At 47.1% G+C, this 12098-nt stretch overlaps 1 protein-coding gene across 7 annotated transcripts in view; it reads left to right on the top strand.

Annotated features, from left to right (window-relative positions):
* Positions 1-67: 67 nt before the first annotated feature.
* Positions 68-12098, top strand: part of TSC2 (TSC complex subunit 2) — a 33210-nt gene continuing 21179 nt past the window's right edge. For 5 of the 7 annotated variants that reach the window (XM_064673412.1, XM_064673410.1, XM_064673413.1 and 2 more), the window contains exons 1-20: positions 1352-1378; positions 1788-1945; positions 2507-2593; positions 3175-3285; positions 3899-4043; positions 4183-4300; positions 4765-4813; positions 5192-5317; positions 5668-5741; positions 6114-6240; positions 6854-6997; positions 7208-7345; positions 7548-7651; positions 8443-8524; positions 8707-8862; positions 8996-9112; positions 9647-9769; positions 10030-10136; positions 10893-11046; positions 11754-11876. In XM_064673412.1, coding sequence (XP_064529482.1) covers positions 1808-1945; positions 2507-2593; positions 3175-3285; positions 3899-4043; positions 4183-4300; positions 4765-4813; positions 5192-5317; positions 5668-5741; positions 6114-6240; positions 6854-6997; positions 7208-7345; positions 7548-7651; positions 8443-8524; positions 8707-8862; positions 8996-9112; positions 9647-9769; positions 10030-10136; positions 10893-11046; positions 11754-11876 — 2223 coding nt within the window. In that variant the 5' untranslated portion in view covers positions 1352-1378; positions 1788-1807. Of the gene's footprint in view, positions 86-1288; positions 1379-1787; positions 1946-2506; positions 2594-3174; positions 3286-3898; positions 4044-4182; positions 4301-4764; positions 4814-5191; positions 5318-5667; positions 5742-6113; positions 6241-6853; positions 6998-7207; positions 7346-7547; positions 7652-8442; positions 8525-8706; positions 8863-8995; positions 9113-9646; positions 9770-10029; positions 10137-10892; positions 11047-11753; positions 11877-12098 lie in introns of those variants that run through there. The other 2 variants (XM_064673411.1, XM_064673416.1) reach the window with 2 other exon arrangements.

Genomic DNA, 12098 nt, shown 5'->3' on the forward strand with positions numbered 1-12098 from the left:
CCGCGGGGGCGGCACCGGGGCCGGGGGCCGGAGCGGAGCGGGCCGGGGGCAGCGGGGCCGGGCCGGGGCCGGGCCGGGGCCGGGGGTGAGCGGCGGGGCCGGGGGCGCTGCCCGGGCCGGGGGGCGCGGGGGTCTGGCGGGGCTTAGGGGGAGTGTGGGGCAGCCCCCGGCCGGGGTGTCCCCGGTGTCCCTTGTGAGAGACCCCCGCTGTGTGTTGGGGGGGCTGTGCTGTGACCCCCGCTGTGTGTTGGGGGGGCTGTGCTGTGACCCTCGGTGTGTGTTGGGGGGGCTGTGGTGTGACCCCCGCTGTGTGTTGGGGGGGCTGTGCTGTGACCTCCGCTGTGTGTTGGGGTGGGGGGCTGTGGTGTGACCCCCGCTGTGTGTTGGGGGGGCTGTGGTGTGACCCCCGCTGTGTGTTGGGGTGGGGGGGCCGCGGCGACCCCCGGTGCGTGTCTCTAAGGGGTTGTGCCATGTCCCGGGGTGGTGGGCGGGGGATGTGGCGTGTCCGGGCTTGTTTGGGAGCATGGGGCGACAGTGTGCCATGGCCAGGGGTGTATTAGGGGCTGGGGGGGTCCCCCGGGCTGAGGCTGCGGTGTGACCCCCCGGGGCTGGGGATGGTGATGTGTCCCCGGGGGTGGTGGGCGTGGGACCCCAGTGTGCCCCAGGGTGATGGGCTGGGGGCTGTGTGTGTCCCCAAGGACGGTGGGCTGGGGGTCATGGTGTGTCCCTCGGGGTGGTGGGCTGGGGGCTGCAGTGTGACCCCTGGTGACACTGGGCTGGGGGCTGCAGTGACACTGGTGACACTGGGCTGGGGGCTGCAGTGTGACCCCTGGTGACACTGGGCTGGGGGCTGCAGTGTGACCCCTGGTGACACTGGGCTGGGGGCTGCAGTGTGACCCCTGGTGACACTGGGCTGGGGGCTGCAGTGACACTGGTGACACTGGGCGGGGGGCTGCAGTGTGACCCCGAGGACAGCGGGCTGGGGACTGTGGTGTGTCCCTTTGGATGGTAGGCTGGGGCCGCAGTGCCCCCCACCAAGGGAGGTGTGTTTTGTCCCCTGGTGACGCTGGGCTGGGGGCTGTTTTGTCCCCTGGTGATGCTGGGCAGAGCTCCAGGGCGTGTCCCCTGGGATGCTGGGACAGGCTCTGCGGTGCATCCCCGGAGCACCAGGGTCTGTGTGGGGGCCCGTGCCCAGGGCAGGGGGCTGGGGCTGTGCCAGGAGCTGGGGTCCTGCTCCTAGTGGGGTTCTGGGGTCCCCAAGGGGCAGCAGGCTGTGGGGAGACAGTTTCTGGAGGATATCACTATAATGGCTGTGCTTGTCCTCTCCCCCCTCTTCCTCTTGCCATGGCAGCACTTGGATGTTCCAACACTCAGATCTGTAAGTCCTTCCTCACGTCTGCTGCATCTGCATGTACTGTGCAGCACTGTGTGCTTGGCCACTTTGGGCTGGGAACAAACATCCAGCTCACACCCTCCAAAAAGTGTGTGTGTGTTTGGTTATACTTCACAAGTGAGCTTGTGGGGTGGGGCTGGGCATTCAGAGCTCCCAGAAATGGCACCCCAGAGCTCCACATTCACCAGGGAGCTGCAGGATGCGGATGCCGAAGGCAGAAGCAGCACAGGCTTCTCACTGTTTTCTCAGTGTTGGGCTTCTCCCAAGTTTGAAAAGGCTTCAGACAACACCAGAGCTGTTTGGAAAAGCCATGGTGTGATGCTGTTGTTGTTGTTTTCTTGCTTAAACGTTCTCCTTGGGCCTCCCTTACAAGAACCCTGTTCTGTGTTTGCAGGGCCTCAGTGCTCGGCAGCAATGGCAAAGCCTCAGAGTAAGGATTCCGGACTGAAGGAGAAATTCAGGAACCTCCTGGGGCTGGGAACATCCCGGGGAAGTTCCAAGTCATCGGAGGGCAAGCAGACAGAGTTTATCATCACTGCAGAAATACTCAAGGTGTGAGAAGTGAGCGGAGTAAAGGTGGGGAGAGTGCCTGGGTCACCCAAGCTGAGGGATCAGGAGGGCTTGCTCTTCCTCCTTGCTCTTTTGGCTCACAGTCTCTCTTGGATCATTCCCTCTCCTGATCTCTCAACTCACTCTCTAGTGAAATGGATGTAAAAATCACCTGCTTTGCAGCTCCAGCATTTTGGTTATCCAGTGTTTGAATATTTTGGAGATACTCGATAGGATGGTGTTGTCTCACATCAGGTTATAAGGTGTTTCCCTGTTCCCCTCTTTTCTATACTCTGTGCCCAATGAAGTCTCTGTGGTGGCATTCTGAACAAGCTGGGAACTCTTTCTGTTTTATAAAAACCTTACAGTTCTGTGGAAAGTAAAAATAAAATAAAATAATTGATTCCAGTAATTGGTACAGCAAGTCTGTAAGTAGAATATTTGGCACACAAGGAGGAAAACACAAAAAAAAAGGAAGAAGGAGACCAGAATTCCTTCTCCCCTTGGAGAAAGGGGTGTTGCCAGTAGGATAAATTGTTAGGTTATTTCTCCATTTCTTTCCAGGAACTGAGCATAGAATGTGGATTGAGTAACAGGATACGAGCAATCGGTCAGATTTGTGAAGTGGCAAAAACCAAAAAAATTGAAGAGGTGAGTTCCAGAGTAAGAACTGAATTCCAGAGTGAGTAACTGAAGAGGTAAGTTCCAAGAGTACTGGAAAGATGGAAATTTAAGCAGCAGCTTTTAACGTATCATAAGAGGCTCCTGTAGTTTAGACTGCCTTTTAAAATTGACAGTCCCAGGGGCTGGTTTGTGCTGTCCAGAGCTGTAAAAGGAAATGAGTCTTGTCCAACCTACCAGCTCTGGAGCAGAGAGGATGGAGCTGATGGGCTTCCTGGACTGACTGGAGGGACAATGCTGTAAATATTCAGGCCAGTTTGTGGAAGATGATGTTAAGAGGGGTTTTCTGTCTCCTTCTGGCTGCTAATAAGCAGCCTCAAATTGTTTTTGAACTCATCTGGTAGATGGGTGAAGGTTTCTGCACAAATCTTCCCACTGAAGTGAGTGAACGAGGAACTTCAGTTCCTGGGGTGCAACTTGTCACGTAGGACGGGATTTGGTGTCTCATGGGTTTCATCCCTGGGTTCATTCATTGCCATAATTAATGACTGACCTACTGGCTAAAGATGCCAGGAGAAGCTGAGCTTTCCTGCTGTGTCCTGTGTTCCCAGCACGCCGTGGAAGCCATCTGGAAGGTGGTGGCTGACATGCTGCAGCCGGAGCGTCCGGCCGAGGCCAGACACGCTGTGCTTCACCTGCTCAAGTCCATCGTTCAAGGACAGGTGAAAACAACCAACCTGGGGAAGGAACACTGACTTAAGCTGGGGTTTGTGCAGAGGAGGAACGTAAAAAATACTGGGCGTCTCTTTTCTACGGGTTTTCATATTTCTTATTTTGGTTGTGCTTCGTAAACTGGAAGAGGAAGTGTTTTAATTTAAGTCTTGGTTTGACCTCATAGCAGAACTTGTCATACAACTCGTAGAAAGCTTTTCTGGTTTGGGGCAACATTCTTGAAAAAGAGGAAATAATTTGCGTTAAGTTCAGCACAATTCAGCAAATTTTACATGGTCTTTGGCCAGACCTTCTAGTCCCAGTCTGCAGCTGGTTTTGATGTTTCAGCATGTTAGGTATCCAAGAGGTTCTGGGTGAGACACTTTTCTAGCCTGGCCAAGTTCAGCATACTGTGAATTCTTCAGATTTCACAATGTGCTGCACAAACATGAGGCTGGATTAGCTCAAAATTGTAGTTTTCAGTGTTCTGGAAAAGCAGGGGTGGATGCTTATGAAAAGAGTAGGCATTGGTTCAATAAAAAAATTTAATTTCAAGCATGAAGATTGCTGATGTAAACCTTGATAATGTCCAGGCCCTAACCCCCTCCCTTTTTTCCTTTGAAGGGTGAGAGATTAGGGATCCTCAGAGCCCATTTTTTTAAGGTTATTAAGGACTATCCCTCCAATGAAGACTTGCACGAGCGGCTCGAAGTGTTCAAGGCCCTGACAGAAAATGGACGATACATCACCTACTTAGAAGAAGAGTTGGGTGAGCATTGTCCCTCCCCCTCCTCAGTTTGGTGGGAATAAGTCAAGGGACAGACATCCCATGATAAGACAAAAAGGCAGTGATATCATTTCTGGGTAGAAAGCATGTTGTAACAGGCTTTTTTTTCCCCTTTCTTTAGCTGACTTTGTCCTACAGTGGATGGATGTTGGTTTGACTTCTGAGTTCCTCCTGGTTTTAGTGAACCTGGTGAAATTCAATAGCTGCTATCTGGAAGGCTATGTAGCTGACATGGTCCAGTAAGTTGGTTTTTTAACTTGTATGTGCTTATTCTTGGTAAATTAGAGGAGAAAGTTGTAGATCAATATAAAGAGTTTTTTTAATCCCATCTGGATTTGTTTCATTCCAGGCTGTACCTGACATTTCTGACAAATATTTGATTTTCAATTCTTCCAGTGTCCAGATCTGTTTTAGTTTAACTAAATGTGCTTTTCCTATTTCATGGGGCAGACCTGGTTGCATTGCTTAGTCTCACAAAGGGCCCGTGCTGTTGCATTAGTACAGACCTGCTGAGTTGCATTTAAATGCCACTTTATAAAGAGGTTGTAGTGCTCAGTGTCTCAGAGAGTGTTACCAACATTGCCACAGGAAGGGGAACGATGAGTTAAATAACATGGCAATTAACCTGTCTGTTTTGTCTCTTTGTAATTTGCCTAAAATCATATGAAGCAAGCAATTAAAATTAAATGTTCTTTCCTAACAGCAAGATCTGCCTCTTGTGCATTCAGACTTCATCATCTGTGGACATAGAGGTCAGTGCTTTGTGTCTCTTTTTGTACTTTAGAATTCTTTGAAATTCTTTGTGGCTTCTACAGACAAAATCAGATCATCAGACTCTTGGTTTATTCTCATCTTTCAAGAGAGTTGATACAAGATTTTACTATTTGTAAGCCACACAAATTTGGATCTCACACACCAATAATAATTTTATTTATTTTAAACCAAACAGAGCATTGATCAATTCGATAAGTGAATCAATTTTTCAACAGAGCTTTTTAGAGAGAAAAAAACCCCAAAAATACCTTCATCCTTTTTGACTTCCAGAGAATTTTTTGGGTCTGCCAATGAGCATTTAACCTGCTTTGTTGGTAGAGAAATGTGTAACCATTTTGTCTTTCCCTTTCTCAAAGATTTCCTTGCAAGTCCTCGACGCAGTTGTTTGCTACAACTGCCTGCCCTCAGAGAACCTGCCCGTGTTCATCATCACTCTGTGCCGTACCATCAACGTGAAGGAGCTCTGTGAGCCCTGCTGGAAGGTCAGAACCTCCTGCCTGGTTTGTTTTTTGATGGATTCACTGGTTTGGCCTCATGGATGAAGTGTCAGTCGTGCCTGTGCACATCTGCTATCAACTTCAGTTTGGTTTTAAGGGTAAATTAAAAATTGCTAAAGTATTAATGGATCAGCATGTTGTTAGTGTGAGTCCTGCCACGTCCGTGGAGTTCAGCCCTGGGTTCCTCTCAGCTTATGTGCCAGGTTTCTGTCAGGGCATGGAAAGGGCTGGACACATTTATTTACCAAACACAGCACAACTGGCCAGCTAAATGCATATTTAGGCTCTGAGTGTTTTAACAAGTAGATATTCAGGTGTTCTCTTTGAATTTGCAGCTCATGCGCAACCTCTTGGGAACTCATCTGGGACACAGTGCCATCTACAACATGTGCAGGATCATGGAAGACAGGTAAAGAGGAAAAATTCCTCACAAACCCGAGGAGTTCAGTAGAGGTCCTGTTGAGATAGGTGAGGAGTCAGCGACCTCAGTAGAAGAAGCTGAAGGTTCTGGTGCTTAGAAATTAATTCCCTTCCTAGTTAATTAATTAATTCCCAGCAGTTATGCTGCTGAAGTGCTCATTTTTGGGCCTTTCTGAATTTAATTTTCCTCTGTTTAAAGTTGTGGTGGAGGATTTTGGGCTTTTCGTGTTTGTCAGCTGCTGTGCGAGGCCCCGATGTGTAAGAGCTGGGAATTCCTGTTGGGGCAGTGTGTGTTCCTGTTGACTCTGTGAGCCCAAATAATTGTAGTATGGTCTGAAACTTGCCTTCCCTGTGTTCTCAGAGCCTACATGGCAGATGCAGCACTGCTGAGAGGGGCCGTGTTCTTCGTGGGGATGGCTCTGTGGGGAGCTCATCGCCTCAATTCCCTCAAGAACTCCCCAACTTCGGTGCTGCCTTCCTTCCTCAAGGTAGGATGGGATGCTGGGGGAACTTTTAAGTCAGTTGTACAAATTTAGAACAAAAAATATGGTCCCCTACACCAGAGATCTTTGTAGGGCTGGAAGATGAGGAGAAATTGGGTGCAGGGTGAAGCAGGGAGAAACAGTGAAACAAGAGGATTTAAGTCTTGGAGCTGAGGCATCCTCCTGGAATATCTTTTTTGGCTGGAAAAGCAAAGTCTGAATTCTTTTTAGCAAATATCTACATTGTGGGTACTTTAGCTTTCACTCTTTCCAGTGTGTGGTAGAAAAAGTGAGGGACAGTGTCTTCAGGGACAGCCTCAGAGCTCTCAAAACTTCCTCATCCAGGTGCCTCAAGCAGGAATTACTGGCTTGAACTCCTGTGTCTGCCTGTAGGATGGGGCTGTGTTTGACATCTGAAAATCCAGCTGAATGCAGGAGTGCAGAAATCCTCTTGAGAAAACCGTTCTTTGCTGTGTCCTTTGTGTGTAGGGACTTGAATAGATTTATCTCAGGCCTCCAGGCTAATTTCCTAATTAATAAGGCGTGTTTCATTTGAATTAAGAGGCTTTCTGAGCACTACTTTCCAGCTGTTCAGTGACTGAAATGCTTTGTGTCCCAGGCCATGACGTGTCCCAATGCAGTTGTGTCTTACGAGATAGTTCTGTCCATAACACGCCTGATAAAGAAATATGGGAAGGAGCTGCAAGCTGTGACCTGGGACATCCTTTTGGACATCATGGAGCGACTGCTGCAGCAGCTGCAGGTGGGTGTTGAGCCTGCCTTGGTGGGCTCTCATTCCAAAGGCTTTGCAAGTTACTCTCCTGTTTCTACACTCCAGTGAACTTGGAAGCTGAGGAAGCTTTAGCCCAGTTCTCACTGCTGTGCTTCTCAGCTGAGTTTTCTGTTTGTGTTTAAAATTAACACTTTCCAGTAGGGTAGAACTCTTTCAGGGATGGTGTTATTTCTGTTTCAGAGTCTGGAGAGCCAAGAACTTAAGTCCATTGTACATGATCTTTTGACTACAGTGGAAGAACTCTGTGACCAGAATGATTTCCATGGTTCTGAAGAGAGATTTTTTGAGCTGGTGGAAAAATGTGCTGATCAGAGACCAGTAAGGCTTTATTAATGTCCTCCTTTGTTGCCAGTTGAATCTATTCTGTTACAGCTTAAAATTTGGGAGTCCTAAAATAGCAGATGGTCAGAAAATCCCAGCAAGGACTTCCATGAGCCTTTTCTCGGGGTGGGGTTGGGAGAATGGATATATTGTGTTTGCTTATACACTAAAAGAATAATTCTTGATCTTTCCATGAAAGGAATCTTCTGTATTAAACTTGATAACATACAGAGCTCAGTCTATCCATCCTGCCAAAGATGGCTGGATTCACAACCTGCAGCTGTTAATGGAGAGATTCTTCAGGTAGGAAATCATAACTTTGTGAACTAATTTTTAAGAAGCACTTTGAAGTGTTTCTTGCCACCTTTTCATGTTAGAGAATTTTGTTTTCTGAAGTTCTAACGTTCTGAAGTTCCAAGTTAGTAAATGACAGCTTAGAAGTGTGGTAGTCCCAGGGCACAGTACATGAAAGGATTTATTTAACAGGATAAAAGCTTTCCACTAAGTTATTTATGGTGCTTTTTTCCCCCTTTATCTCCATTGGATTCTACTCCAATTAGCTTAGGCAGTTGTGTTCCAGTCCACAGCACTTTGTAGTTCTGACACCAAACAAGATTTTCCTGTTAAGCATCAGGATTGCATATGGTTATTCAGTATTCCAGTTATCTGGTTTTGAATTGGTGCTCCTAAAAGGGTTCTGTGCTCTAAAACATCAACATGCAGCAATAACAAGCTTGTGTCTCCTCTGTGAAATGCTGCCAAAGAGCAGCTCTTCCTCAATGCCATGTGTTTGGTTTTAAATTTGCTCACCAGAGCACTTGTTCTTCTGACATGTGCTTCCTAGTTTGGATTGGAAATGGGTAAACTGCAATTACAGGTCTCCAGAAGTAGTAAAAGCTGAACTGGGATCTGAATTTCCAAGAGTTCTTGAATCTGATTTTGTATGTAGGGACATCAGCTGAAGGCTCAGCTGATCTCTCACTGTTACTGTTCCTGCTTTGAAGTTTCTTATTTTACTTTACTTTCCTTTTCCCTCTTCCCTAAGTATCAACAACCTCATTTTGCTCATTCTGAATTTGCTCTTCCCATTTTAGGAATGAGAGTCGTAGTGCTGTTCGAATTAAGGTTCTGGATGTCCTGTCCTTTGTGCTGAGCATTAACAGACAGTTCTATGAGGTGTGTGTTTACCTGTTTCTGATGACCACATGTGAGGTCTCAGGTGGGTGGGAAGGGGCACATTTCCAGGTGGGCTCCAGTTCCTCTCTGCTGGGGAGTGGATGCACAAAACTGTGCTTGAAATCTTGCACACACATCTGACAGTAACATGTCAGGGCTTATGAAGGTCTGTCCTCTTGCAGGAGGAGCTGATAAACCTGGTGGTGATCTCTCAGCTGGCTCACATTCCAGAGGATAAAGACCACCAGGTCCGAAAACTGGCCACTCAGCTGCTCGTGGACCTGGCTGAGGGCTGCAACACTCATCACTTCAACAGCCTGCTGGATATCATAGAGAAGGTGAGCTCCCTGCCAGGGCTGGCAGCACTGCCAGCAGGGATGACCTGCTGTGGGCTTTCCTCACCTTCCAGGATGGAAAGAAAGGAAAGGTGTGTTGCAGATTTAAACCATGTGCTACTTTTCTTTTTGAAAGGTGGCTGCACATTCTCTCTCATCTCCTTCTGAACTGGAAGAGAGGGACTTGCTGTCATATTCAGCTTCTCTGGAGGATGTCAAAACAGCAGTTCTTGGGCTCCTGATAATTCTTCAGGTAAATGCTCCAGAGCATTAAACATATTGTTCATAATAATCTTCTGCTGGACAAGGCTTGTTAGATAACTGTTCCTCCACTGTTAAATAGTCTGACTTTTTTTTAAACTATATAATGTGTTAACTGTTGTTTTGGTCATTCCTTTTGCTTTTGGATGCTGTAGGACTGTTTGCTAAATGTTTTACTTTCTTAATTTCCATTATACAAGGATTATGAGCACATTTTCATGTGGAGAGCAGATGTTTGTAAATTAGCAGAAAAGAAGAGTTCATAACCTTGAATAGATTCATTGTGTTTGGTTGGGGTGTTCTGAGCTGTGGTTGAACAGTTGTGAAGAGCAGGTTGTTCCTGCCAGTGCCCCTCTGGAGCAGACAGGGTTGCTCTGGAGCCTGCAGAGGTTCTTTCCAGAGCCATCTGTTCACCTCGCATTCAGGATCAAGTTTTTGCTGCATTTCTCTTGGGATTCTCAGTGCAGACACACATTTCTGACTGGGTAACAAGTGTCCTTCTGCTGTGTGTCTGTGTCCCTGTCAGACCAAGCTGTACAGTTTGCCCTCCAGCCACGCCATGCGGGTGTACGAGATGCTGATCCAGCACGTCCAGCGCCACTACATCTACTCCTACAGCCTGCCCGTGGCCAGCAGCATCAGGCTGCAGGTAGGAACAGTCCCCCGTGCTCTCAGGGCCAGAGCTGTGTGCTGTCTGGGGAATTCCTGGCTGGCAGGTGTGGTAGGTGTGTTCTAGACCTTGCCAGATGTAGAATGAAACGTTTCTTGGCTCATAGAAGTGTGTAAATGTATTGTAGCCGTGGCACCTCTTAAAAATCCCTGTGTACTTGTGAAAAGGTCGTGTGGGGAGGTGGGAGAATATTCCCCTGGCTGGGGGTTTGATTGACTGCAGTGTCTTCCCTGTTCCAGGTATTTGATTTCCTGCTGATGCTCCGAGCTGACTCCCTCCACCGCCTTGGCCTTTCCAACAAGGATGGAGCAGTGAGGTTCAGCCCCTACTGCCTGTGTGATTTTGTGTAGGTTCCTCATTGTGTTAAGCAAAAGAATCCCAACATGGTTTAGGTTGGAAGGGACCTTTAAAGCTCATCTCTTTCCTACCCCCTTTCCCAGCTGTGTGCTGGGACACCCACTAGACCAAGCCCCATCCAACCTGGCCTTGAACACATCTTAATTGACTTGTTTATTTAAAAAGAAGCCCTGTTTTTCAAACTATTTGGGTTTTTTTGCATGAGCTTAATGTTTGCTACTGATGGGCTTAATGGCCCATCAGTAGCAATCTGTAGGTTTTCTTTATCTTCCAAATCTTAGACCAGTTACAACTTAGGATTGTCTGAACCAATAACTCTTTAGTAAATTGTTCTTACAAATCACTTGCCTGCAGGGCTCTCAATCTCAGATGTGAAATCTATGTTCCTGCTCACAAAACTATTTGCAATTTCCTGCCTCAAGCCAGTTTTCACATTGAGTTTCAATCTGATGATTTGTACAAATCTGATTATTTTTAATTTTATAGCTTGTCTAAAGTTCTCTGTGTAAGACACCCCCAAATATACCTTTCTAAACTTGCTACAGGCCTGGATAGAAAAATCCTTCACCTGACCAGATGAACTCATTGCTGTATTCTACTGGGTTTTTTTTTAAATTGAAAATGAAATTTATATTATTGTTTGGTCTTTAAACTGGCTACCGAATAGGGCAGCACTGTAGTTTACCTGTTCTGAGCTTGATTTTACATTACATTACATGTATTTTTCTCCCTTTCCATGTTGTAGAGAGGCAGAGAAGAGGGCTGCTGACAAAAAGCCCCCTGGCACACTCTCTCCACCTTCAGGCAGCCCCAGTGTGCCTTCCCAAAATGCCACCATCCGGATTGGGCATCTTCCCTACTCCATGGTCTTCGGGGTCCTCCTGCAGTGCTTGAAGCAGGTACGTCCACCTTTGTCATCTTTGTGTCCCCTTAAACCAGCTGGCTGGGGAATTCTACCCCAAAATTTCTAAATAAGGTCTGAAAAGCAATTTCTTCTCCTTCTTGGCCAGAATCTGAGTGTAACTGTGAAGCTTCACAGCCACCAGTGGGAGCAGCAGTTCAGCTCTTCAGAAAATAAGCACACCTTTCATTTCACTGCTTCAGAGCAGACAGGGGCAAAAAAAATGTGCTTGTTAAACAAGATTAAACAAGTCATCCTGTTTCTGAAAGGGCATTTGAAAGTTCCATCCTACTGGAGGTTTTTGAGGTGTTTTGAGAATTGATGGATGTTTCAGTCACTAATAAGCTGTGAATATAAATTGTTCCTGAGGGTGGAATTGGACACGGTTCTGTGTGAGGGGTTGGCTGGCTTCTGGAAGTTAATTTGTGCTGGTGCTTAGGAGAATTGAATTCTGGCTCTGTCTTGTTGAGCTCTGCCAGATCTGGATACAATTTCCCTTCCAGTTTGTGGTGCCAGTGTTGCACCTAGAGCTGAGTGACAGACAGGGAGAAACTTGTGACAGCTAAATGCCACTTCTTTTTCTGGAACTGCCATGACAAGACCCACATCTGCCTAGGAAATGGCACGTTGTCTGGAATTTGATTGATCTCACTTTCAAACTGAACTGAAATCACACGAAAATTTCAACTTTTTCTTTCTTCGCAGGAGACAGACTGGAAGGTGTTGAAGTTGGTTCTCAACAAATTACCCGAATCCCTCCGCTATAAAGTGCTGTTTTTAACCTCTCCTTGTAACATTGACCTCCTGGCCTCTGCGCTGAGCTACATGGTAATGCCACTGATGCACAGTCACCATGGCCTTGGTTTGCTTGGGAGTTGGCTGGGTTTGTTTTTAGAGTGTTTTTCTGTCTGCAGTCTGATATTTTAAAGATGAGCAGGCTGTTTGTCAATCCTCACTCACCTCTTTTGTGAGGGTCGTTTTAGGTACAGAGTAGGTAATAATGAGTGTTCTTTATATATATATGCACGTGTGTGAAAAGGGAGCTGTGGC

This window comes from Pseudopipra pipra, chromosome 16 (genome assembly GCF_036250125.1).
Source record: "Pseudopipra pipra isolate bDixPip1 chromosome 16, bDixPip1.hap1, whole genome shotgun sequence".
In the NCBI taxonomy this organism is placed as follows: Eukaryota; Metazoa; Chordata; class Aves; order Passeriformes; family Pipridae; genus Pseudopipra; species Pseudopipra pipra.